This window comes from Aspergillus novofumigatus (genome assembly GCF_002847465.1).
Source record: "Aspergillus novofumigatus IBT 16806 chromosome Unknown P174scaffold_2, whole genome shotgun sequence".
NCBI classification, from domain to species: Eukaryota; Fungi; Ascomycota; class Eurotiomycetes; order Eurotiales; family Aspergillaceae; genus Aspergillus; species Aspergillus novofumigatus.
This window is the reverse complement of record NW_020194275.1, coordinates 4,156,495-4,180,982: the sequence shown is the minus strand read 5'-3', so window position 1 is coordinate 4,180,982 and position 24,488 is coordinate 4,156,495. Positions and strand designations below refer to the sequence as shown.

The following is a 24,488-nucleotide window of genomic DNA, read 5'->3' as shown; positions in this document are numbered from 1 at the left end:
GCCGATGGCCGGCCACGATATTTCCTCGATTTCTCCTCGATGACGCGGGGGCAATGGCAGGAGGATATCCAAAGGGCTGGCATGTTACTGCTCTACGTTCAGCTTTTCTCAAATAAAGCGGAGCAAGGCTATGTTGGGGAGAGGTCCTGTTTCGAAGAAAGTTACATCTAACACCTTCCGTGTTCTAAGTTCCCACCAGGAGATTCAAGCGCCATGAGGAGCAACAACCTGAACGGGACCAAGCAGGATAGCCTCCAAATTCTGATAGTGGGAGCTGGCATTGGCGGCTTAACTGCAGCTATTGCTCTCAGACGACAAGGCCACCGCGTCACCGTGAGTGACTCGGCGTGCTCCTCTAAATCGGGAGTGAACTCTACGTCTGACACATTCATAGTTGTTCGAGCGAAGCCGCTTTGCAAATGAAATCGGAGCAGCCATTCACATCTCTCCAAATGCCAACAGCGTCCTTTTACGGCTCGGGGTGGATGCGACCAAGTTCGGAGCGGTCGAAGCAGAAATGGTTCGTGCTCAACGTCAGCCAGATCAAGCAATGGCCAAACGCTAAGACTTGACAGGTTCGCGAGCGCTCAACTGACGGCAAAGTCCTTCGAATCCTTCCAGTGAAGGAGCTCGAGAGCATGTGGCGAACAGTGAGCCGCTTTCATTGTCCTTCATGATGCCCAGCGATGCTGACAACCAACACGCAGAAATGGCTTCTGGTACACCGCGCACATCTCCATGAAGGTCTCAAGGCTGCTGCTCTGGCACCAGGCTCCGGCATTCCCGCTGAGCTGCACACCTCTAGCAGAGTGGTTGACATTGATCCGCACCGTGCCACCGTCACACTCGGGGACGGACAGGTGGTTCAGGGTGACGTCGTCATCGCCGCTGACGGCGTGCATTCCGTTGCGCGATCCAAATTGCCCGGCGCCAGCAATATTGCACCCTATGACACGGGCAGGAATGCATTCCGGTTCCTGATGTTGCGCCAGGCGGCACTGGACGACCCCGAAACTCGAGAACTTGCACAGGATCGCGGTGTGATCGATATGTGGGACTCACCTGATCGGAGAGTGGTCATCTATCCGTGCCAGAACAACGAGATACTGAACTTTGTTTGCCTGCACCCCAGTACAATGACTGCCATTGAGACAGGCACGAATTGGAATCAGTTGGCCGGCAAGGATGCTTTGATTGAGGTGTACAAAGACTTTGACCCGCTGTTGGTCAAGTTGCTGGGCAAGGCGGAGGCCGAAACGCTGAGAATCTGGCCGTTGTTGGATATGGACACGCTTCCCGCCTGGTTCGAAGGTTCGATGGCTATCATTGGCGATGCGGCCCATCCTTTCTTGCCCTATCGTGGCTCTGGAGGGGCCATGGCCATTGAGGATGGCGTGTCACTTGGTGTTATGCTATCGAATGGTGTTCAGAGGCACGAGATTCCAGAGCGTCTGAAGCTCTATAACCAAGCCCGCCATGAGCGAGCAACCACCGTCCAGAACATGACACGGGATTCCGCGCATGGTCCGCTGCCACCACCTGAATGTAAGCCCCCTGCCCGATTTTTGGACCTTCAAGAAAAGCTATGGCTGACTCACCTCAGCCCAAGCGATAGTGAATTACATCTACGGCCATGACGAGTTCGATCATTCTACACAGATTCTGCGCAAGTATCTTTGGGCCAAGAACCCACGGATGTACTGGCGCCAGCCCATCGTCTTCGGGCCAATGCCGGGCCCGAGGCAGAACTTTTATGGCCAAGATCGTGCGATGAACTCGTTGAGATCAACCTTCAAAACGGCATCAATCCGCTTCAGGACCAGCCGCACATTGCTCCAAAGCCTGCTACCAAACGAGTCATATAGCTTCAGTAGTCCTGGGAGTATAGCCTTCGCAAGTTTCTCACATACGACGCTGAACGGAATGGACTGGCTGGGTGGTGGCGGATACAGCCATCTGGGTCTTTATATTGAAGGCGTGCAGTACAAGAAAGCCAATGGCGAGGTCGTCAAGGGCACATACATGCCTATCCTGTTTGAGAACCTTGCCGATCCTATCATCAGTGGCAGAGAGGAACTCGGCATGCCCAAGCTCTACACAGCCATCGATGCACACGAGCGGCGCGATTCCTATCACGTTCGGACCAGTTGGCAAGGTGCCGTCTGGGGACATTTCCACCTGGAAAGCCTCAAGGACGTGGACCCAGAAAATGACCCCGGTGTTATCGGTGGGGAACCCAGCGATGGTATCCTCGTGCACCGTTATATTCCCAAGGTCGGTCGCGATCGCAAAGGACAGGCGGAGGCTGAGTATCCAGTCTTCGTACCGCATGCAGCAGAATCCAAGGTGGTACCGTCCAAGGTAATACGAGTACGCAAAACAACCGAAGCTTCCTTCGCGATTGATGCGCTGGGCTGGGAATCGCTGCCAACCCTGCAGCATATCATTTCACGACTGGCAGAGATTCCGGTCGATCAAATTGTCGGTGCGAAACTGGTAGAAGGTGAAGGAGTGCCTGATGTATCATCAGCCATGCGTCTGGAGTAGCACTTGGTGAAGTAGAAGTTTGGCAGGGCTGTTTCGCATGGATCTGAGCGCAAATTTGTCATGGGAATGCGATGTACGTAATGTTTCGACCTTCCACTGTGTAGCCATAGTATGTAGCACCCTGAGACGATTGTATTCATTGATCGTATTCTGCCTGGCACCATCATTCCTATGGGGAGACATGCTCGAAGAAGCCGCTGGTACATCTGCTTAGCAAATGAATATTCAAAAAGCTCCAGTCTATTCCTTTACAGAATGAGCGTGCACATTATCGCCCTGACTCCTATTCAGAGCAATAACGGTTGTGATTTCAGAACACAGCAATCTTCTCGGCGCCGCAGCGGAACTGAAAGAATCGTCTCAGCCTCAAACATGCCCAAAAATTTAGCTGCAGCGACGTGCCCTCATAGCTTCCTAGCCTGCTAGCCTCCTAAGGTACATAACATTGTCTCCAAAAGTACTATCTTGGAAACTGCGCTCTCGCATGTGTGTACACACTCTCAATAAATCACACAGTGTCCTAGAACGGCTAAAGTGCTGCAGTCTGCTTTCCCACTACAATGAAAGATCAAGCATGGCATCACTCAACACTGTGAGTTACAGTATCTATCCATGTGAGAGTGAGATATTCTTCGCTCCATCCTCTCTCCTCTCCATCTTCTCCACGCTCAGATCGGATTGTCTGACCATGTCATCTCTATTTGCCGCTCTGGAAAAGTGGCAGCATCGCGGCTCTGGGCGTTACTCATATATGAAGAATATTATGGTGTTGTCACCATTATTATGGATGCTTTATTGGCATTAAATTTTGCGGCGTTGCACGCAGCCTTCGAAATCAAACTGTTGAATCTAGTCTATGAAATATATCTGCGTGCTTTGAGAGATATGTTAACCTGATAATGAGATTATTTCAGCCGTGGCAGTGTCATAAGTATCAAGCTTTTATGATTGGCCCCGACGCCTCACTATTAAGGGAACGGATTTGGAATCTGGAAGCCTACTATAAATGTTATTAAGGTCAGGAACTTCCTTAACTAGAGGCCATGGTTGTGGGATTATCACTGATGTCTGACAGCTGACAGCGCGCTGAATGGTTAGCTAAGTAGAAAAGAAAAATCTACCAAAACTGTTGGAATAACATGAATATTAGAGTGAGAGCTTTAGTGAGGTTCACTGATATCCTTGATAAAGATACTCTGAGGTAATGCCCCTATGCTACTAAAGAGCCTGACCCAAGGTCCAAACTTGACAGCCCGAAGTCCGAACTCCGACCTGTGATATTCCGGTCTATTAAGCCAATCCGGTGTATTTATATGAGCAGGGTGTCTGTTACCCATTTTCAATGGTACCTAGTTAATTTAAGAACAGCATGAATCATTTCCCACCCTCCTTCTCCTGCTTCTCTATCCTACTGACTTCAACTTTTGTCATGATCGTTTCTTGCCTCCTCCAATTCGCTCTTTACAGCGTGGCATATGCCGCCCAGGAGGTGTTGCGGCCTATATCGGACCAAAATAGTGCATTTCGCATTGTTCAGAGCCACCATTCCCCAGATCACTCAATTCGAATCAAGCAGCAAAACGAGTCCATATGCGCAGCTGGCTCAGCCCAATACACTGGCTGGCTGGATGTCGGCCACAAGCATCTTTTCTTCTGGTACTTTGAGAGCAAGAATGATCCCACCAACGACCCCCTGACCCTGTGGATGAACGGAGGCCCCGGCGCCTCCAGTATGATCGGTCTGTTCCAGGAGGTTGGCCCCTGTCTGGTTAATGAACACGGCAATGGGACACACCATAACCCCTGGGGCTGGTCGCGCAACTCATCGCTGCTTTTTGTCGACCAGCCCGTCGATGTCGGCTTCTCATACATTGATGAAGGACATGAGCTGCCGTGGGACTCAAAGGAGGCTGCAGTTGATATGCATCGCTTTCTACAGCTGTTTGTCTCTGAAGTGTTTCCTCACCTGCAGGATCTTCCTGTCCATCTTTCTGGGGAGTCATATGCGGTACGAAAGATTCCTCCATCTCATAGACCGTACTGACTTTCCAGGGTCACTATATCCCGTATCTTGGCGCTCAAATCATACAGCAGAATGGTCTCTATCCCAACGAGCCACAGGTTCGGCTGAAGTCGTGTCTGGTGGGTAATGGCTACATGTCCCCGCGAGATACAGTCTTTGGGTATTGGGAAACGCTCTGCACCACGAATCCAGGCGTGGAGGAGCCCGTATTCAACCAGACTCGCTGTGATATCATCGCCTCAAACATACCGCGGTGCATGGACGTCACTGCAGTGTGTGTCCAGAATCCAGATCCAGCTTTGTGCAGCGCTGCCCTCTCTGTCTGCTACGAGGGTGTAATCGGTCTCTATGAAGACGAGTCCGGTAAAGGGGGGCGAAACAGGTTTGACAGTAAGTCAAGATGGTAGAGGAATTCGTTGTCGTCTGCTAAGCAGTTCGCAATATAGTCACGGCGCCCTGTGAAATCGACGACATGTGCTACATCCAAGCTGCGCATGTTGAACAATATCTAAATACACCAGCTGTCTGGAAAGCGCTGTCACCCCCTAGAGAAATTACCGAATACAAAATGGTCTCGGAAGCGGTCATCCAAGCGTTCGCAGAGACCTCGGACGGTATGACGTCTACTTCCGATCTGGTCGCATTTCTTCTGGCAAACCAGGTCCATTTTCTGGCTTATCAGGGGAACCTGGATCTCGCCTGCAATACAGCTGGGAACCTCCGCTGGGCGCATTCCCTGCCCTGGAAGGGTCAGGCTGAGTTCACGTCCAAGCTACTGCGCCCCTGGCGGTCGCTTGTTGCAGCCACGGGCCAGATTGAGACTGTTGGCACCATGAAGGAAGTTCGTGTGCTTGTGGGCAATGCGGTGACCGTGTCCCGGTTTGCTCTTGTCACTGTGGATGGTGCTGGTCATATGGTGAGCATACGGTTGAAAAAACAATGAACTGTAGTTGCTGCTGACTGTTGGCAATAGCTCCCTCAAGATCGGCCAGATGTTGCTCTGGATATGATGGTTCGGTGGATCACTGGCGCGCCCTTTGCCTGAGCGGTTGATTTGCATGCATTGACGGACCGATCTTTTTTAACGCCAATTTGCTGCTACGGAGTACACAAGGCCGTATGTAGGTGGTATTAATAATGAACCGGAGGGGAAGCCGGAAAAACGGCTCAGAAATGATCACTGGTGGCTAGCCAGGGGGTAGTTGTAAATGTAGAATACAATATATACATGTATCTATCAATCTGAGAACGATAGATTCAGATACGGCCAGCAATGACCACCACAATATGAAGCGTATACAACATTGTGGTCCTTCTTACCTGATAGGCGACTTCAGAACACAACTATCGCTGCTTGGCTCGAGATGACATCCGTTCGACCCTCCGGAAATACCACAAACACACCCCATACGTTATATCCAAGCAATAGAAAGCTCCCACAAGCCAGTACATGAGAACATTGTCGACCCAGTCCCATTTTGCAGGCCAGTAAGCGGCTCTGACGAACAGCCCTGGTACCGTGACTCCGGAGGCAATAAACCGGGTGAGCCTAATGAGATGACTGTTAATTTTGAGAATTCTAATATGGTGATCACTGCGAGAGACTCGAGCCTACCACATCTTATATGACATGCCTCGCGTATGGCCACGCTGAAGAAGGAGGCCCAATGCACTTGCGCTGAGCGTCACTTGACAAAGCATCCCGCCCCAGAAGAGAGCTGCCAATGGACCGACATGGGACGAGAAGGCGAGATGTCCGGACAACATGCCTAGAATGCTAATGAGGACAATAAAGGGTAGGTGTCTCCGCATGAATGGCGAATGGGAACCAGACTCCCTCTCGAACTTGACGGTGGCATATAGAACGAAAGCATTGATAAACAACCACAGAGGATAGTTGACCCTCGCGAAAGGATTAGGTGGTGGATTGATCAGAGCGAAAGCAATCTCCCAAGCCAGGTTGTTGGATAAAGCTATCAGCGAGACACCAGACATGCGGTCCTGGTATGCTTTGCGGATAGTGAAGAAGTAGTTCAGTGTCCATCCAACCCCGGCAAAGATGAGTGGCTTCTCCACTATCCACCGCACCTTCTGGAATTCAGCCGGGGCAGTGTCGAAATCGAGTCCATCCATGTTGATGGTCTAGGTCCGTTTGGGCAAGACTTGGCCGTATGGTCAAGGCCGATGCGGTCAACAGCGCATGTCACCATGGGCTGATTGCTTGATCATATATTTATGCCGAACGGAAGGTAATCTGACAAAATCTCAACGCAAGGGATGGCTGTCACCGCGATAGCAACCGAAGCAGCGCAGAATATATCAGGTGGATAGATAGTACGAATTTGACCAACCCTATAAATTATCTCACATGTAATGGCCAGCTGAGCTGCAGTCCGATTGGAAAACGGGCAGACCGGTTGCCGTATCACATCACGTCTTCACATAATAATCCGCATCTAGGCTAAGAACCGCTTCTTTGGGAATGTGCTGCCTGACTTGACAAGTTGCACTCTGCTTATAGGGTTGCAACAAGCGGAACATCTAGAAGATGGACTACTCAAAAATGGAATGCTTGTTTTAGTTTGAATGACAGCCATTCCGGCGGAAAACACCCCATAAATAATAGGGCTTCTGCTCCCGAGGAAGTCCAAACCCTCGGTAGATATTTCTCTTGCTCTATGCCTTCGGATCATCCGGTCAATCAAGTCCGCAGACGATGCTTATCTCTGGACAGAATAGAAATTATCGGATGGAATAAGAGACAAAGCCCGGACTCTAAGCCCGCCAATGATGGACAGAATTCAATTAAGAAGAACTGCTCAAGTGAGGAAGACCTTTGGAAACGGCGTCATACCAGTCATCGTAATTCTCTCCATTCCAGAGCCCCCTGGAAGTGCTGTGGTCAATATACTCTCACGTATGCATTATTGCCATGATGTCTGATCCCCGAAGCTGTAGGTTACAGTAATGGGGCGAATTTCCTGTTTCCTGTATCACTGATTTAGTGCAACGTAGTGCACTTGATCTAATGTGGTGTGTGGGCCGCTGGTATGGTTCATGCTTCATTGTTCCTCGGCATCCTCAGCTGACAAGGGTATATATAGCGCAGCCCCAAGGTCACTGCCGCTTAGCCTCGCTGTTTCCTGCGGTACAGCGTCCTAATCTGTTAGAATGTAACAGTGATGTTAGTCATTGAGTTAAAGCCATCTGCCTAGCCCCAGATTCATGTTGCTTTACTTAAGGAACTCACCATACAAGATGTACAGTAGTAGTAGATATGTCATTAACCTTGATGAGAGTATATTCCATGTTCTGTAACGTTGCATCGGTTAAAATCATTAAAATCCGCGCACTATCTTTTCTGCATGGCCGCAGAATTGACACCTCAAACCATAGGCGACGACTCTGGCAACCGAATATATAAGCGAGCGCAGTTCTAGGACGCCAGTCATAGAATCCTAGTCTGTGCTCCTGGCGCAGCGATTCTGCTCTCTAGAATGTTGGTAAAGCGATATGAAGTCTCATACTCCTCATTGGGTCCTCAAAGCCGACGAATGAGGGGCAGGTATGGAAAAGTTGAGGCAGGCTTGCAAAAGCAAAGAACGAATCACCTTGATCCATTATGCGCTGCGAAGTTGAAGTAGTGCTTCGCGATTAGTAGCACACCCCTGGCGCTTATCTTGGTATTGCTTCCACACTGGGCGCTAACCGGGGATATGAAGACTCCCAGAGACCGCTCAGTTCAGCCTCGCCGACGCTGTTAATCTTCTTAAATGGCCTTGTAATGTGCTTTCTCCTTTTGTTTGACCGATTCTACTGTGATTATACGATTGTTGAAAGAAGCGCCACATCCATCTAATCTAGCAGTCTCGGTAAATGGTCAACATGCTCAAGCGCGAGAACCACGAGGCTGATAGAGAAGGAAAAAGAAAAAAAGATGGTAGTCCACCCCAGAATGGTGCTGAGTCGCAGAAGAAAAAATTCACCCATGAGGATTACACAGTTGGATGGGTTTGCCCTCTGGCGGTCGAGCTCACTGCTGCGCTGCAAATGCTGGATGAGGAACACGAGCCGCTACCACAACCTCCCACTGACCACAATATCTACCATCTTGGTAGCATCGCCAGCTACAAAGTCGTCATTGCTGGATTGTGGCAAGCCGGGAACAGCCCGGCCACAGCAGTGGTGACCCAGATGCGAATCCGATTCCCCAACCTTCGCTTTGCTCTGTTGGTCGGTATAGGGGGCGGTGTGCCAACGATAACGGAACATGGCATGCTGCGCCTTGGACATGTGGTAGTGAGCCAGCCTGTCGGAACATTTTCAGGAGCGATTCAATATCACGAAGGGAAGGCGAGAGATGGTGTATTTGAGCGGACTGGGGCATTAGCTCCACCTCCTACAGTTCTTCTCCTTGCTGCGCGATCACTTGCCGCTCAGCGTGCTCGATCAGATAAAGACCATATTATGGAGAATGTTCAACGCATAGACACAAGTAAGCCCCAGCTGCGACGGTTCGAGTTCCCTGGTATTGAAAATGACAAGCTATTTCCGGCTGATTACAAGCATCCCTGCCCTGGACTGTCCTGCGAAGAGAGTGGATGTGACACAGCACACAGTATAAAACGCGAGATAGGTGAATTTGATGATCTCATTGTGGTACACCGAGGTACCGTGGCGTCTGGAGGGCTTGTGCTAAAGGACAGTGCACTGAGGGACAAGCTCGCCAAGGAATACGGGGCCCTGTGTTTCGAAAGGGAGGCTGCCGGAGCGATGGCCGACTTCCATTGCCTTGTCATTCGAGGTATTTCACACTACTGCGATTCGCACGATAACGACAAGTGGGATGGATTTGCAGCGGCGGCAGCTGCAGCATATGCTAGGCAGCTGTTCTTCCACATGCCGATTGATGAAGTGAAACAGTCAGTTTAGGGCCCTAGTCCGAATGCTTCAAATGCTAAACGAGATCTCATCCAGGCAAACCATCGTTCCAAGTACTGACCCTGGGTTCCAGATGTTGGTTCAACGCAGTCATGATCAAGAACGGCAACATATTGCTATCTGGCTTTGCTCAACTGATTATGCATCACAGCAAAGTGCAAATTTACGTGAGCGACACGACGGAACTGGGCAGTGGATATTTGAAACGGGTGAGTTCCGTCAATGGGAGAGGGAGAAAGGCGTCCTTTTCTGCCCTGGCATCCCTGGCGCCGGAAAGACGATTGTGACATCCATTGTGGTTGAGTACCTTCGAAAAAAGCATGGAGCAAACGACGATGTTGGTCTTGCTTACATCTTCTGCAATTTCCAGCAGCCTGAAAACCAGAAGTTAGGCATCATACTGGCAAATATCCTGGGGCAGCTCGTACGAGGTCTATACCACATTCCGGAGGAAATCCGAACGTTTTACGAGACATATCAGCGGAATGGAATGCAACCACAGCTTGGTGATATTCTCGAGATGCTGAATGTAGCTTCAGGGCTATATTCCCATATTTATATGATCATTGACGCGTTGGACGAATGCTCGGATTCTGACGGGACGCGGACCCATCTGGTTTCCCATGTCCTCGACCTTCAACAACATTTCAATATTAGCTTCATGGCAACTGCCAGGTATATTCCGGGAATTATCTCGAAGTTCGAAAACTTTCCTTCGGTGGAGATCCGAGCTAGTGACGCAGACGTGAAACGATATGTTGAGAGCAGCTTACCGTCCTTCGTGAGAAGAAAGCCAGATATCCAAAATCTTGCCATTTCGGAAATTATGAACAAAGCCGGTGGAATGTGCGTTCCCTTTTGAGGACACTTTCAGAAGGAAAATGACTGATCAACCTAGGTTTTCGCTCGCCAGAGTGTATCTGGATTCCCTAAAGGGAAAATGTAGTATCACAGCTATAAAAGAGGCCCTCAACAAATGCAAGACTGGATGGGAGGCGTACGAACATGCGTATGAGAAGACAATGAAGCAAATCCAGCAACAAATAGGAGACCGAGCTGAACTCGCAAAACGAGCATTGGCTTGGGTTACCTTTGCGCAGCGCGGTCTTACACTAACAGAACTCCAGCATGCTCTTGCTGTTGTGGTTGGAGAACGTTCATTTGATGAAGAAAATCTGCCAGATGTGGATATCATGATCTCATCATGTGCAGGACTGATCACATATAATGAGGAGAACCATATAATCAGCTTGGTTCACTGCACAACGCAAGAATATCTGGAGAAGACATGGACGTCTTGGTTCCCAAACGCCCATTGCGCTATCGGTGAGGTATGCGTCACCTACCTTTGTTATGATGATTTCGAAGCTGGGAAATGTGAGTGTGAGTATAAATATGAAGAAAGGTGTCGGAATTACCCTTTGTATGCATATGCAGCGGAAAGCTGGCTGTATCATGCCAGGAAGCAACCTCTCGATCGCTCCCTCGTCGGGAAACTCTTAATGAGTGACGAGAAATTCGACGCTTGGGTCCAGGGTCTAAAAGAGGAAACGACACCTCTTCACCTGGCGGTTGAGTTAGGCCTTGAGGACGAAGCAGAGGCGCTGCTCAAGATCGGCCATCAGGTGAATGCGAGAGACCGGCGTTTGTCCACTCCCTTTCAAATCGCCGTCGAGAAGGGTCATGAAAGGCTGGAAATGCTTCTACATCGGTATGGGGCGAGGCCTGTGGCGGACATCTTTACGGCGGCTAGAATTGGGGATGAAGCCAAGGTCAAGTACTTCCTTGAACGGGGGGTAGATGTGAATCGCCAAGACAATATTGTCTACACCTCGCTGGCCGACGCTGGAGCGGGTATAGATTCCAAGAATATAGGCACCACCACCTACGGCCTTACCCCATTGTGCTTAGCAGCGAAGAATGGTCATCAGGCGGTGGTTCGACTTTTGCTCAATGAGGGCGCAAACCCAAATCTTCCAGACGAAAACGGCACTTCTCCACTAATGCACGCCTCAGCAGCAGGACATAGCGAAGTGGTATGCCTCCTTCTCGACGCAGGCGCGAAAAGGGATTCGAATTCGAAAGGTACCACCGTTGCACGTGTAGGAAGAGACGTCGGGGAGGGCACTCTGTTAGAAGTCGCTGCTGAGAACAACAAGAAGGCTGTGTTTCGAAACCGCTTGGCGCACGGCGCCAATTCCAATCTCCACGTCAGAGAGTTCCCTCCACCATGGGCTACCAATAACAGAGACAGAGAGGTTGTCTAACCCTTACTTAAACACGGAGGTAAGGGCTGTCTGGATGAAGAGGACACCATATCAATTGCAGACAACAAGGCACTCTTGGAGTTTCTGCTAAAAAGGTTACTCTGCCTGACGGTGTTTCGCATGACACTTTAGTTTTCAGGGCGTTGAGGCATGGCTATTTTGGATGGTCAAATTTCTGAACAGATATCAGCTTGCAAGACAGTCAAAGCGGCGACACGCCAATACTATGAGCAGTGGCCCATGATTACAGGCAAGATAAGACATATTTTCATTAGGGACCAACACAGACAAGGGATCAAGAAGATGAATGAGAGAAGCATCCTTTGCAATCAATTTCTCTTATCGGCTGTGCCAGTGGCGACGTTCTATTGGAATGAGATGGTGAATATATATCTATCGGAATAAACTGATATCTCTTAGCATAGGTCTATAAGAGGAATGTTAATAGAAAGAATAGGGAGTTTGATCTCGACAATCCTCAGGAACCAGACTATCCGACGTCTTCCAACTTCAGCATTTTTGATGAGCCTTATATGACTGCTTCTTTCACTGCATGGACCATGGTTCTATGATCTATCAGGGACCACTTGTGGTTCTTGCTGCTAGTGCATACAATGAAGTCTTGCTTAATAGCCAGCCTAGACTTAATATAGGAAGAAACCCCTGTTTAGATTTAACATTAACTTATGCTAGACATAGGAGAAGCGCCATGCAGCTAATAGGAGGGAGAATGATAGTCATTAATAGCTCGACTAGTATTACCTAATCTATATAGTGGATAATAGTAGTCTAGTAGATACTTCTTCTGTTCAGCAGGAAAGTTTAAATAATAGGTTTCCTATTATTAGCCTTATTAATACTCTTATAACTGTAGGGTAGTTTTAATGTTTAACTACTTAATATATATTTCAGCTTGACTGGATTGAAACGGCGAACGAAATGCGCAAACGTCAAGCGCTGCTCAATAAGTGATAGACTGGTGCTTAGATTGCCCACCGGCGTTCGATACATTGAAAAGAAATTTGCTCACTTCTGCCCAATACACTGCCGCGTGCCCCTTGAAAATGGATGTAAATAAGCATCCATTTCGGAAGTGTCGCTGACCAGCCAACTTCAGGTCTGTACTTCTCTGGGCTGGGAAACGCCTTCTCATTATAGACTTATAAAAAGGCGAACCGCCAACGACAGACTAGTAGGTTTCATCCACAAAGAGATTAGTGGAGAAAACAGATGGAGATTAGGATGCATGGCTTACCCCAGGTTATAGGTACATATCTCCCACTTTCTGGCCCTCTGCAGGGATAACTCGTGGTAGTCTGCCACCTACTACACATGCCAACAGAGGTTCTCCTTTATGCATGCTGTCAGGATTGGGAGTTACATTTCAGCTTCCTTGGATTTGCTTTCCATTCTTCTGAGGCAGTGGACATGCAGTCTGGCTATTTCTGTTTATCTCAGGCAGAGGGTAATGTAGCTGCCCCGTGAGGATGTATTCAGCGTACACACTTCATTTCAAGTTTTCAACTTACCTATTAGGCTTGAATAGTGTAATTGGCTTCATAACAATCAGTCTCAGAGGACTCTAATACGCTCCTGCACAAGCAATATACACCTTCTTTACTTCCCTGGGAGGGGAGTTACTGAAGGGGATCTAAATACGAGGAGTGAATATGAGGACTGTTGCCTTGCCAAGTAAAGAACTGATCTACTTCATGATTCAAACCTCCTCAGGAATTTAAGACAAAATCTGTACTCTTGATGATATGTTCTAATGCTTAGCAAGTAAGCGACCAGGTAATCCAATTCACTCAGTACAGGACATCATCATCAGGTTCAATAACTGCTCAATCCATGTAAACACTTATCACGGCCAACAGCACGCCGTCCAACAGTAAACAGACCATCTCGGGGGATCAAGAATGCCAGTAAGCGGGTGATTGGACGGGATTTGTCCCATAGACTCGCCTTGGCATTCAGGAAGCCTTCAGTGAGCTAAGTCAATCTGCTCGCCTGATTGCATCAAAAAGTATTATTCTGAGGGAGGAACCTACGAGTATGTCCTGCAAAGGAAAGACTTTCCGCCGTTGGACCAGGGGACGAGGTTAATCTGCACGACTCTGAGACTGGTTAGCGAGGGCCCGGGATATATTAGGTTTCATAAGCAAGAGACATACCCCACGTCGAATGTCTTGCACACTCCGTCTTCGACGGGAATTAGAATCCAGTCACCGCCGGCTTCTTCTCGGACTTCCTGTGGCTATTGTTTAAGCAGAGGGGGTATACAGCAGGTGGGTTTTCAAACCATCTCGATGGCAGCGGCCCCAGAGAGCAGAAGCCCGAGCGTCGTTAGAAGGGCAGAGAGCTTCATGATGGTAAGATGCAAAAGTTGTACCTTCTAGGAGTTTGGAAATAGATGGGCGGCAGATCCAGCCCAGGAGGCAGCAGCCTTATTTGACACACTCAGTTCACTCCGGATTTGCTTTTTTCAGGTTGCGGCTGTGCTCAGCACTTAGGATTTGTTTCATTTCATTCGTCATGAACATGGCAGAACGCGCGGGGTAAGGTGACTCATTTAAATCATAAGACTTGCGTCTTCGTTTCTCTTCCGTTCCTGATGGGACAGCGACATTCAGTCTTCAAGCTAAATACAAGCACGAGGAATCAAGTCCCCGAACTTGAGCAAGCGCCTCCTCTCATCCTTTGTAGAAAGAACCCCGCTTGATTTATCAATCCGTGAGATTCTGATAAGCAGTCAAGTCCGCCTCCATGTTCCCGAAGAGCAATACGGCCGTGGTCGCCCTCCCTCCCTTGAACGTCCCCGAGTTGCGGAAGGCAACGACGACAATCCATCCAAGCCCTCCGAATTCCCCGTCTCCAGCAACATCTTTTGAGAATTACAAGGCGAAGAATGAGCTCAAGGATGGCGCCGCATCTAGAACTGAGCCCTCTATACTTCTCACTCCGCCCACAAGTCCTCCCCGAAGTATTTCAGAGTTGACGAACGATGGCCAGCCAGCAGGGAACGCAGCCAAACTTGATCCTGCTGCGTTAAAGTCTCTGCTTAGTCTCGATACTGGACGATGTGGATGTCCTACAAAACAGAAGCAGCCTTGTAAGGTGAGAATTGCGGAGGAGAAGAAGGCAAAGATCGACAAGATGATCAAATCAATGCTCGGTTTCATTCCCTCATCTCCAGAGCTCGAGGGGGAGCTAGAAAATCTGGCTGAGCTCGTGCACTGTTGGCACCATGATCACGGACAGTTCATAAAATCTCGTGCCGAGGAATGGATAGCCACCATTCCTATCGGAGATCCCGGCATCAAGCCTTTTCTGTCTCTAGACCGGCAAATTAGAAAAGCTCTAGACGGATTGTCTACCCAGTGCATATGGAAAACACAGGCGCAGGACAATTGTTCCCGTGAAATCGGAGGACAGAAGGCGCAGAACTGTACTAGCACCATTAACGAGATAGTCCATTTGGCGACTTATCTAGGTGACGACGATGATATTGAGCACCTTCTCAAAGTTCTTGAACATAATAGGCTTTGCGATCGCCATGATAGACAACCCCTCAAACATGTGGAATTGTGGAAATCGAGGATCATGGAGATTCACAGCATATGCCCTGAAGACACTCCACCGTCAGCTCCTCAAAACCGCGTGGTCCTGACGGCGAGGACCTCACGTTTTTCGACTCTAAGGCTGAATATAAACCCGGTTGAATATTGGCCCGCGGCATATGATGTGAGTCCTTTCAGCATTATAGAGAGGAGCGATAAACTCAACGACTACGAATTGTCATATAACAGAATTGCAGAGCAAGCTAGGAGTCCCTTGAATGCGAAGTTGGGTGACTTGAAGCATGGATATGTATACATGTATGAGGTCGAAGGAAACGATGGATTCGTCAAAATCGGATATACCAGTCGTACCACGGATGAGCGTCATGAGGAGTGGGCGTTTGCATGCAATCGAGCTCCTAAATTGCTCTATCCGGACTCATCAAACCCGCAAAAAGTTCCAAATGCCCGCCGCGTCGAGGCTTTGTGTCACGCGGAGCTACATCATCGACGGCTCAGAATCTATTGCACTGGTTGTTTGAAGCAGCACATTGAATGGTTTGAAATTGCCCCTGTTGACGCCATCGCAGTTATCTCGAAATGGTCAAACTGGATGGTATCCAATCCATATCAAAAGAAAAGCCTGAGAGCCGGGTCAAGATGGGTCCTGAAAACTGAGGAGGGGAAAAGATTTGATGATATCAAAACATTTCTGAAAGATATATCGCATCTGGTCCCGATACATTGAGAACTGGGTTTGGAGGCAAAGAAAGTGTTCTACTTGCCCCAGTACGCTTCAGGAGCGAAATCGAAGGAGGAATGCTGAATTAAAGAGCATTGAAAATTATCTTGCACTCTATTCATCGCAAGTGCAAACATATTTGGTTGTTCTAACCCAAAGTATGAATCAACCCAAGCTCAGTCAGGACAGGATGGCAGGGAACAGCTCTGAATTTTAGCTCACACCATTCACAAGCCCCAATAAAGTCTCTGGTGCTTTTCAATCGTAGATGACTGCCTCTCTTCACTGCGTACAATCAAGAGTTTTGCTTGATAGCTAGTCTAGACTGAATATGGCAAGGAACCCATGGATTAGGTTTCAGCATCGATTTTTGCCAGAAATAGGAGAAGCCCGGTGCAGCCAATGGAGGGAGGAGGATGATCATCGACGGCTGGATCAATGTTGCCTAACCCATGTGGTGGATGTTGATGGACGCTTCTGTCCGGCAGGAAAGTTCAAATAATGGGTCCCCCACTGTTGATCTTCATTAATGTTCTGGTAACTGTAGGGTGTTTTCAAAGATTGGCTGCTTGACAGTTGACACTCGTAACTCGTTCATCATAATGATACGATTTCTACGGAGCGAACTCGTACTGCCCGGTATGTATTCACTGCCCCAAGATCCTGAGCTTGTCCAGGCTTGGCTATTCCGGCCATTGATCACTGATTCTTAGATCCTAAGTCTGTCTTTTCCGGCTCTTTACTGTTTCCCTAGCGGAAGAAGCAAGTGCTGCTGTGAGCACATTTACTCTTCCCCTGGGAAGCAATTCAGAAAATTAAACCCTCGCCCTCAATATCCCGGACAATTCCAGCGATGTCTACTTCCACCTGTCTGGGCCAACCTCGTACTCGTGGGTGGCCGTCGGGACCGGCCAGGAGATGAAGAACTCTTGATGATCCTGTTGTATTCCGACGCCAGTGGAAAGAGCAAGCCTTTGAAATCGTTCCGAACGACAATCCAGCAAGGTTGAGCTAACAGAGACTGATTCCAGATGTCACTGTCAGTCCGACTCAGTACTGGTGAAACAGAACCGGTGTAGGGAGTATGCATCCTCCATCGCCGTCCAGCTCCTCCCCGGAACAGGAATGCGAATGGCTTCATGTCCGTCAATGGACACTGCTTAAATTGCACGAAATGGGATACTGGCTCCTTGGATTTGCAATCTACATCGCAGCCTTGGATCTTCGCCTTGCGCCCTCACTCTGGCGCCAACGCCGTCCTTCGCAGTGACTCCAAGACTGCACAGCATCGAGCGACACTCGAAATACGGTATGTACTGATCTGTCGGCCTTTAGCGGTATAGGAGCTCATTCCCACTCTCCTCGGACGGTTCTCAATGGATAAGACCCGAGCGACCGGCGGATCGGGTGGCTTGCCTGACTCGTACACCAGCTCGATGGGAGCCAGCTTCACGGTCTGGCCCTCTGTGGTGCTTTTATCTTATTAATGCCCACAGGTGTCGTCCTACTGCGCGTGGCTCCAGGGAGTGTCCGCTGCAATTGGGTCAACCAGACCATCGCCAGTGTCATCGCCATCATCGGTGTCCTGATTGGCCTCTGGCTGAGCACCATGTACACGAAATCGCAGTCATTCAACTCATCGCACCAGATAATCGGGATTCTAATTGCTATTGCCATGGTCGCCCAGTGGGGGTGGGATTCTCGCACCGCCGGCCGTACAAGCTGCGACGAGCCCCGACCAACTACGGTGTACTCCACCGGTATTTCGGGCACATCGTGATGTTCTTTACCATTGTCAATGGGGGTATTGGGCTTAAGTGGTCCTCTGCATCCACCGTTGCGATTATTGGATACGCCATCGCTGTGGCTATTATTTCCATCCCGGTCATGTCTGCGGTCGCCTAGCAGAAATGAGCTGCTTATCGCGGTGGCCGAGGCTATGTTCACCGGCCGATGCGTATTGATGAGGCACAGGAGGGATTGGAATCAAATATATGTCTCAATCAGTATCCTGATGGCCAATATCCCCCCAAGGCATTTATCTCGGCGCCGGGATGGTTCTTGAGTATATTTTAGCAACGCATTGAGATTAATGTACAGGATGACTATAACAACGATTTTGATAGAATATAAGTCGAAATAGACAATACCAGCATATATCCGTCCATATTGCTAAAGTCAATGCCATAAACAATCATGTAGCTAGTCCCGGCGGCTGGTCGTCCAAAGGAAATGTCTGAATAGCTCCATATAGCCTAGTTTGTTTAGTCTTGGCTATGATAAAGTCCCTGATAAACCCAGAGCTCAATAAAGCGACAAAGTAATGACGATCGAAACGAACATGGCATGTGTGACATTGACCATGGTAAGTAGGAGATCATTGCAACTCAGCCAATGAAGTGGATCCTATTTCCCAGCGTCAAGTACTCAGAATAAACAAGCCAAGAACGCATAACGATTATCTAATACCGATTACGGTTTGCTCGCTGTTGAACGAAGCTGATATTCGACTTTCATGGATCGGATCCTTCAAAGCCTTCGGTTGAGGCATTCAGGTACCGTTGGATCCTTCCGGCTGGGCTGATGATACAAATCATGCAAGTGGATTGTATTTCATGTTCATTTACAACATATGCGTCACCTCGTGAAGTAATGAACAGATCAACAGAAAGGACCATGCAAATTCTAGAGACAATGAACTTCAAGGCGTTGCGTCCACACGGCAACACCACTGGTCTTTTCTCAACTGCAAGCTCCTATCCCTTGAGTGACGACTGGACCATTACTTTCAGTCCCTGCTCAATCGCATCTCGTGACCTCCAGCCAGACCAGGTATGATCAAGCATGCCTGCATATATTAGCATTTTAACGCAGCAACACATTTGTAATGATTCTTACCCCATGTCTCGTCAAGGTCCTGGGTCCCTTGCCGAATGTAGTAGCTCCCTGCAATAACCCAAGTGGTCCAACCGGCCTGCTGCTCTGGGATCCACGTCCTCAGACAGCTAGCATACACATTCTTCCACGTGGTGCTGTCCTGCAGGAACCCAAACTCGGTTAGGACCACCGGCATGGAATTCACAATCGACGGGTCGGACGAGTTCTGGGCCTTGAATCCGGCATTCCAGAGCGCACCGGACAGCGCGCTGCAGCTGGTTGCGCTGGTATCGTAGTTGTGGAGCTCCAGAACAATCTTATTCGCAAAGCTGAAGTCGGAGAGGCGGAACCTGACGCCGTTGCCGAGATCTGATGCAGTCGGGATGGGCGCAAGCGTGGTATCGTAGTTCAAACCGGACAGGAAGATTAGCGCGTTTGGATTGGCAGCGTTGACCCTCTTCGCTGCTGTCGTCATCTGTGTGTACCATGTCCCCCAGTCGTACGGGTACTGCGTGTTGCTCGTGGAGGGCTCGCGAAGCTCATTCCGCAGTCCGATGCTGACGAAGTTAGGCCATTTTTTGGCCTGGCGGGTCAGTATCTTCTGAGTCTGGTTGTCATAGAAGAGGTACCTACATGAGAAACCATATACTCCAGTCCTCTCATCCACTTGGCAACGTCGAAGTAGGTATCTCCAAACCAGGCGTTACCATCTGTGTGCGAACAGCACCACATCGCCTTGGAGATGTGATTATCCAAATGAATATAGAGTCCTTGCTTGTTGCACTCCGCGGCTACCATATCAAATACTTGTAGACGAGTGGTCGTGGATTTGATCTGAGGGTTCACCTTGCGGATCTGATTGAACACCTTTGTCCCATTCGTTGATCCCAGCGCATTGATCAGCGATTTCTGGACAGTGACATCTCCGCCGTTGTCCAAAATATCATCGACCAGCTCAATGGGAAAAGTCAAACGAATGACATTCATTCCCAGGCCCTTGAGCTTGGAGACTGTCGACGCGATGGAAGCGTACTGCATCCCCTCAGGGATCATGACCTCGCCCGCACCGGGCCAATTGGCCCCCGCGTAGGTGAAGACTTCACCCTTAGAGTCGTGAATCCATCGGCCTGAGGCGGTGAACGGGGCGTTCAACGCCGAGCAGGCGAGGGATTGTAGCAGGACAAGAGAAGAGACGATGTTCAACTTCATGGTGAGATGCTGTTGCTCTCCCAAGAAACCGTCAATGCCTGGAGACAAGTGCCTCCCTCCATCTGCCCTTTTATACTCGCATGAATTAGGTACTTGAGTATACCCTGCCATTTCCCCGGCACTCGGGATATTGCATGACGAAGGGGGTCCACTTTCTGCAAGACTCTGGGGAAGCGGGGAAACTGGCCTGCGTTCAAACTATGAGCATGATGATCTTCATCCTTCCGGCTCCCCCGAGGACCGCACGGTACAATATGCTATGCGTGTGACGTTCTTCAGACTTTGTGGCTCCCCTTCCGGCAGAATTGCCTTTTGGGGCCATCGATCAGCTGCTCACTCTTTTGCCAACAGATCTACACCACTTGTACCTTTTTCGTGAAAATCTACGGCTGTTGACCCAAAGTGCGGCACGAACCGAAGCAAGGCTTTCTTCCTGCAAGGGGAAGCAGTGGTCGATAGGTCGTTGGATTTTTATCCGACAGCAACATGCGACAGATCTGGCTGTCAAGGTCTACCTTAAGACAATGGACCATTGGTCACATACTTCAACATTCTCTAATGATTGTAAGAAGGCTGGAGCAGCGAATACACTTCCAAGCCAAGAATCTATCCTTAGTACTAAAAAGAACCCAAGCAATCTAACACATCTCGGCAAAAACAGGCTGCAGAGTAAAACCAAACTTTCTTTCCTCACATTTAACCCGATACTTGTCCAAAGTACGCGGACCACAAGCTCCCGTCCCAACACCGCAGCTCTCCACATCCAACCTCAACCTGACCCGTTTCTCAGGAACAAGTTCAGGCGCATGCTTGGCCGCCTCGATAGCTTCGGGGCTGTACCGCGTAGCAAGCCACTGGAACAGTTCAGTCGGCTGCTTGTCGCTCTCCTCCTTGACGCGGGTCACTCGGAGACCCCATCCCCTGCTATCGTGCACACGTAACCACCGGGTTTCCATCCGGTTGCCGCCTTCCTGGGGTACCTCGTAGGGGGTGTGCAGTTCAGCCGTGGTAGCGTTGTAAATGCCCACTTTTTGCGCCCGATTCTTGTCTGCGTATGCTTCGCCGGGTCCCAGGCCGAACCAGGATGTATTGTCTAGCTCGTCCGCGAGAAGTACGTCCAGGCCGATCCGGGGTAAGTCCGCTGGGATGGGACCGTGGGGCTTCAGGTGCACGTTGACGGTTAGGGCGCCATTGCTAGCGATGGTGTAACTGGTCGAGGTGAAGAATCCCCAGCCAAGAATTGGCGCGGATATGTATGTCTCCGTCGTGGCTTCTATGCTTGTGGGAGTATGTTGGACGACGTGCATCTTGCGCAGCTGAGAGGTGAGAGTGTCGAGTCCAAACCGTCGCCATTCAATGAGGTCATGGGACATGTCGTTGTCGGTCGGTGGACGCCAGAATCCGGGTGAGATGGCACCGGTTGTTGAGGACTGGTCAAGCAGGGAGAGGCCGTCGGATGTCCAGGCGTAGAGACTGCCTGTTTCTCTTGAGAATTCCAGGCTGAATGTGGCGCCGGTGATCTTGTGTGTCGTCTTCGTGGATGAGAGCGTCAAAGGCTGAGCTGGTACAGGCAATGAGGGACGTGGAGATGATGACTTGAGGCACTGCTGGTACCAAGCGACTTCATAGTTGCTTGCGGCCCATGCTGTCTCTGCTTTTTCATGGAAGCTGATGGTGAGCCAGACCTCCCCGGGAGTTGTTGTAACAGGCGCAGCTGGCAGCTTGATAGTCCCTCTCTGGCCAGCAGGAATAGACGGAAGTTCTATATTGCCTGTGGAAATAATGCGCCCGCTACAATGTGTCAGTACAAGGTTGTTTAATGGATAGAGAGACATACCTATCTCCCAAGACCTCAATCTTGTAAGATGCCTGGAGACCTTCCAGCCCAACGAAATTGTAGTCGTTCGCCAGAACCAGAGTCCCGTCCTCACCAGGCCACACGCGAACCGGCGCATAGGCCTTCTTCATTTCAGTGATACCAGGCGTTGGAGTGTGGTCGCTGAAAAGCAACCCGTCCAGCACAAAGTTGCCATCGTGAGGCGTATCCCCAAAGTCACCACCATAGCCATACCATCCCTTCTCCTCATCCCAGAGTCCGTGGTTTGCCCATTCCCAGATCCATCCCCCTTGCAGGCGCCGGTGGGTCCGGAAGGCTTCCATATACTCTTCCAAGCCACCAGGCGCGTTACCCATCGCGTGAGCATACTCACAAAGCACAATTGGCTTTTTAAATTCATCTCCTTCTGCAGTCGCAAAACCGACAAGCCGATCGACTGATGGATACATGTATGAGTACATATCAACCGTCTTGGCCTCCGTGTCTCCCTCATAGTGCACCGGACGACTGGGGTCAACCTGCTTGACATAGTCATACATGGCTTGATGGTTTGAGCCGTAGAACGCCTCATTGCCGAGCGACCAGATGATAATACAGGAGTGGTTCTTATCACGCTGCACCAGTTGCACCATTCGGTCCACATATGCGTCTCTCCACTCGGGATTGTTGGTGGTGAACTGCGCCGCCTGGTCAAAGGTGAGCTTCTTGCGCTCCTCGTAGTCCATGGACTCGGGGATATCTAGGGGGCGAGCGATGGCATCGTAGAAACCATGACATTCGAGATCGGCTTCGTCCATCACCCATAGGCCGAGCTCGTCGCAGAGTTCGTGCAGACGGGGATGGGATGGGTAGTGCGAGCAGCGGAGAGCGTTGACGTTATGCCGCTTCATGATCAAGAGGTCCTCGCGCAGGAACGATAGAGGAACTGCTCGGCCGAAGCGTGGATGGTGGTCGTGGCGGTTGACGCCGCGGAACATCACCGGCACGCCGTTCACAGTGATGTTGCCATTCTTGATCTCAACCTGACGGAACCCGACACGGTGGTTGATCGTCTGAACTGGAGCCTTGGCACCGTCTACATAGAGAGCGATGTACAGATCGTAGAGGTTTGGTGTCTCTGCTGTCCATTTCCTCGGGTTGGAGACGGAAAGCTCCGTCTCCAGTCTGTCTTGCTTTGCCTGAAGAGAATACTTCTCCGACTGCAGCGTACCGCCCGTGGACGGATCGCTCAAAGTCACTTGCACGACGGCTGCCGTTGTGAGGGCTAGATCCAAAGACAAGCGCAATGTCGCATCAACGTAATCCTTGTCCAGTTCGGTGCGCACAAAGAAATCTTCAATGCGGGCCAGGCCAGGGAATGCGAGCAGGGTCACGTCGCGGAAAATGCCCGACAACCACCATTGGTCCTGGTCCTCGATATACGAGCCATCGGACCACTGATACACTCTAACAAACAGTTCATTGGCGCCATCGCGGTCAACAACTTGCGACACGTCGAATTCAGCCGGGTTGCGGCTCCCTTGAGCGTACCCAATCGGGACACCATTGACCCATACGTGATACGCGCTGTCAACCCCATCAAACCTCAGTCTCAATTGGGAAGAAGTATCCCACTCGGCAGGCACGTGGAAGGTCCGACGGTAGGTGCCCGTAGGATTCTCCGTCGGCACAAATGGCGGACAGACGGGGAAAGGGTAAATGACGTTGGTGTAGTGCGGACGGCCATAACCTTGCAATTGCCAATGGCCAGGAACGGTGATGGGAGCCCAAGATGTCTCGGAGTCTGCGCCGTCAGAGCTGGATTGGTTTAAATTCCGGCGGGGTTCGGACGTGGCGTTCTTGGTGCCCTCGGACCATGTTGGCTCGGGGCACTCACGGGAGAGGCTGCATAGTTAAAGTCCCAGCGACCATTGAGCGAGATAGACGTCTCGGGAAGGAAATATGCTCTTGGTTTGAGTCGATTGCGCTGGAATATGTGCTGGTTTTCGTAGTCGGGGACTGAGGACAGTGTCATGGTGAGGGACAGGGAAACCGAGGATAGAGTAGGATAGTGGCAAAGTGAATTCCTGCTCAATCGGGTCTAAATAAGCCACGGAACAGGATCTAAAGAAGAAAAAAATAATTGCTTGAACGAAAACAAGAAGTAGGCCATCTTCCCGTCCTAAATAGGCGGATTCGTGGATTAACAGGTGGACTGGAAGAAAAGCTGTGCTTGAGGGCATTCACCTGCATCCAAACCCCAACGAATGCCCCTCTTCGGTCCACGTCCCGACCATGATTGATCCATATTTCTGATGCAGAGATATGTTTCGCTGTTAGGGAGCGGGGAAATCCACGCCCTCGTTCGACTGGTTGGGTTCTCCTGCGTGGCACACTCCGCCGGGGATGTCGGACGGAAGAAGGAGGAATCGCCGCATTGACGGATCAGGGGATAGTTAACCTTAGATTAGAGCACAAGTCAAAGTGTGAACAGCGCCATGATCCA

The 24,488-nt window shown here is 50.1% G+C and overlaps 7 protein-coding genes across 7 annotated transcripts; 3 read left to right on the top strand and 4 right to left on the bottom strand.

The window, feature by feature from the left end:
- Nucleotides 1–213: 213 nt before the first annotated feature.
- Nucleotides 214–2,547, top strand: P174DRAFT_418721 (putative salicylate hydroxylase; the record flags this gene model as incomplete). Its single annotated transcript, XM_024824719.1, has 5 exons — nt 214–333; nt 395–520; nt 576–650; nt 708–1,545; nt 1,604–2,547. The coding sequence occupies 5 exons, from the start codon at nt 214–216 to the stop codon at nt 2,545–2,547; spliced, it is 2,103 nt and encodes a 700-aa protein (XP_024686381.1).
- Nucleotides 2,548–3,903: 1,356 nt separating this feature from the next.
- Nucleotides 3,904–5,783, top strand: cp8 (putative carboxypeptidase Y). Its single transcript, XM_024826819.1, has 4 exons — nt 3,904–4,555; nt 4,600–4,960; nt 5,017–5,486; nt 5,544–5,783. The coding sequence occupies exons 1-4, from the start codon at nt 3,917–3,919 to the stop codon at nt 5,613–5,615; spliced, it is 1,542 nt and encodes a 513-aa protein (XP_024686380.1). The 5' UTR covers nt 3,904–3,916; the 3' UTR covers nt 5,616–5,783.
- Nucleotides 5,784–5,914: 131 nt separating this feature from the next.
- On the bottom strand, nt 5,915–6,834 carry P174DRAFT_478944 (uncharacterized protein; the record flags this gene model as incomplete). The annotated part of the gene is made up of 2 exons (XM_024830687.1): nt 6,186–6,834; nt 5,915–6,119 (listed from the first exon to the last, which is right to left on the bottom strand). The coding sequence occupies exons 1-2, from the start codon at nt 6,701–6,703 to the stop codon at nt 5,915–5,917; spliced, it is 723 nt and encodes a 240-aa protein (XP_024686379.1). The 5' UTR covers nt 6,704–6,834.
- Nucleotides 6,835–13,825: 6,991 nt separating this feature from the next.
- P174DRAFT_418717 (uncharacterized protein) lies at nt 13,826–14,146 on the bottom strand (the record flags this gene model as incomplete). Its single annotated transcript, XM_024824718.1, has 3 exons — nt 13,826–13,895; nt 13,953–14,029; nt 14,081–14,146. The coding sequence occupies 3 exons, from the start codon at nt 14,144–14,146 to the stop codon at nt 13,826–13,828; spliced, it is 213 nt and encodes a 70-aa protein (XP_024686378.1).
- A 272-nt stretch (nt 14,147–14,418) lies between these two features.
- P174DRAFT_449340 (DUF1766-domain-containing protein) lies at nt 14,419–17,965 on the top strand. Its single transcript, XM_024828836.1, has 2 exons — nt 14,419–15,954; nt 17,513–17,965. Exons 1-2 carry the CDS (start codon nt 14,545–14,547, stop codon nt 17,858–17,860), a joined length of 1,758 nt encoding a protein of 585 aa, XP_024686377.1. The 5' UTR covers nt 14,419–14,544; the 3' UTR covers nt 17,861–17,965.
- Nucleotides 17,966–18,836: 871 nt separating this feature from the next.
- P174DRAFT_418715 (cellulase family protein) lies at nt 18,837–20,166 on the bottom strand (the record flags this gene model as incomplete). The annotated part of the gene is made up of 3 exons (XM_024824717.1): nt 18,837–18,928; nt 18,979–19,540; nt 19,591–20,166. 3 exons carry the CDS (start codon nt 20,164–20,166, stop codon nt 18,837–18,839), a joined length of 1,230 nt encoding a protein of 409 aa, XP_024686376.1.
- Nucleotides 20,167–20,777: 611 nt separating this feature from the next.
- Nucleotides 20,778–24,084, bottom strand: P174DRAFT_449339 (putative beta-galactosidase). Its single transcript, XM_024828835.1, has 3 exons — nt 23,880–24,084; nt 22,004–23,850; nt 20,778–21,957 (listed from the first exon to the last, which is right to left on the bottom strand). The coding sequence occupies exons 1-3, from the start codon at nt 24,015–24,017 to the stop codon at nt 20,805–20,807; spliced, it is 3,138 nt and encodes a 1,045-aa protein (XP_024686375.1). The 5' UTR covers nt 24,018–24,084; the 3' UTR covers nt 20,778–20,804.
- Between the last annotated feature and the right edge of the window lie 404 nt (nt 24,085–24,488).

Coding starts and splice junctions, on each gene's coding strand:
- P174DRAFT_449340 (XM_024828836.1), top strand. CDS start 14,545: ATGTTCCCGAAGAGCAATACGGCCGTGGTCGCCCTCCCTCCCTTGAAC. Junction 15,955..17,512: donor CGAAATGGTCAAACTGGATG/GTATCCAATCCA, acceptor CTCGTACACCAG/CTCGATGGGAGCCAGCTTCA.
- P174DRAFT_449339 (XM_024828835.1), bottom strand. CDS start 24,017: ATGACACTGTCCTCAGTCCCCGACTACGAAAACCAGCACATATTCCAG. Junction 23,851..23,879: donor TTAACTATGCAGCCTCTCCC/GTGAGTGCCCCG, acceptor ACATGGTCCGAG/GGCACCAAGAACGCCACGTC. Junction 21,958..22,003: donor ATTGAGGTCTTGGGAGATAG/GTATGTCTCTCT, acceptor GACACATTGTAG/CGGGCGCATTATTTCCACAG.
- cp8 (XM_024826819.1), top strand. CDS start 3,917: ATGAATCATTTCCCACCCTCCTTCTCCTGCTTCTCTATCCTACTGACT. Junction 4,961..5,016: donor GGGGCGAAACAGGTTTGACA/GTAAGTCAAGAT, acceptor TTCGCAATATAG/TCACGGCGCCCTGTGAAATC. Junction 5,487..5,543: donor TGGATGGTGCTGGTCATATG/GTGAGCATACGG, acceptor TGTTGGCAATAG/CTCCCTCAAGATCGGCCAGA.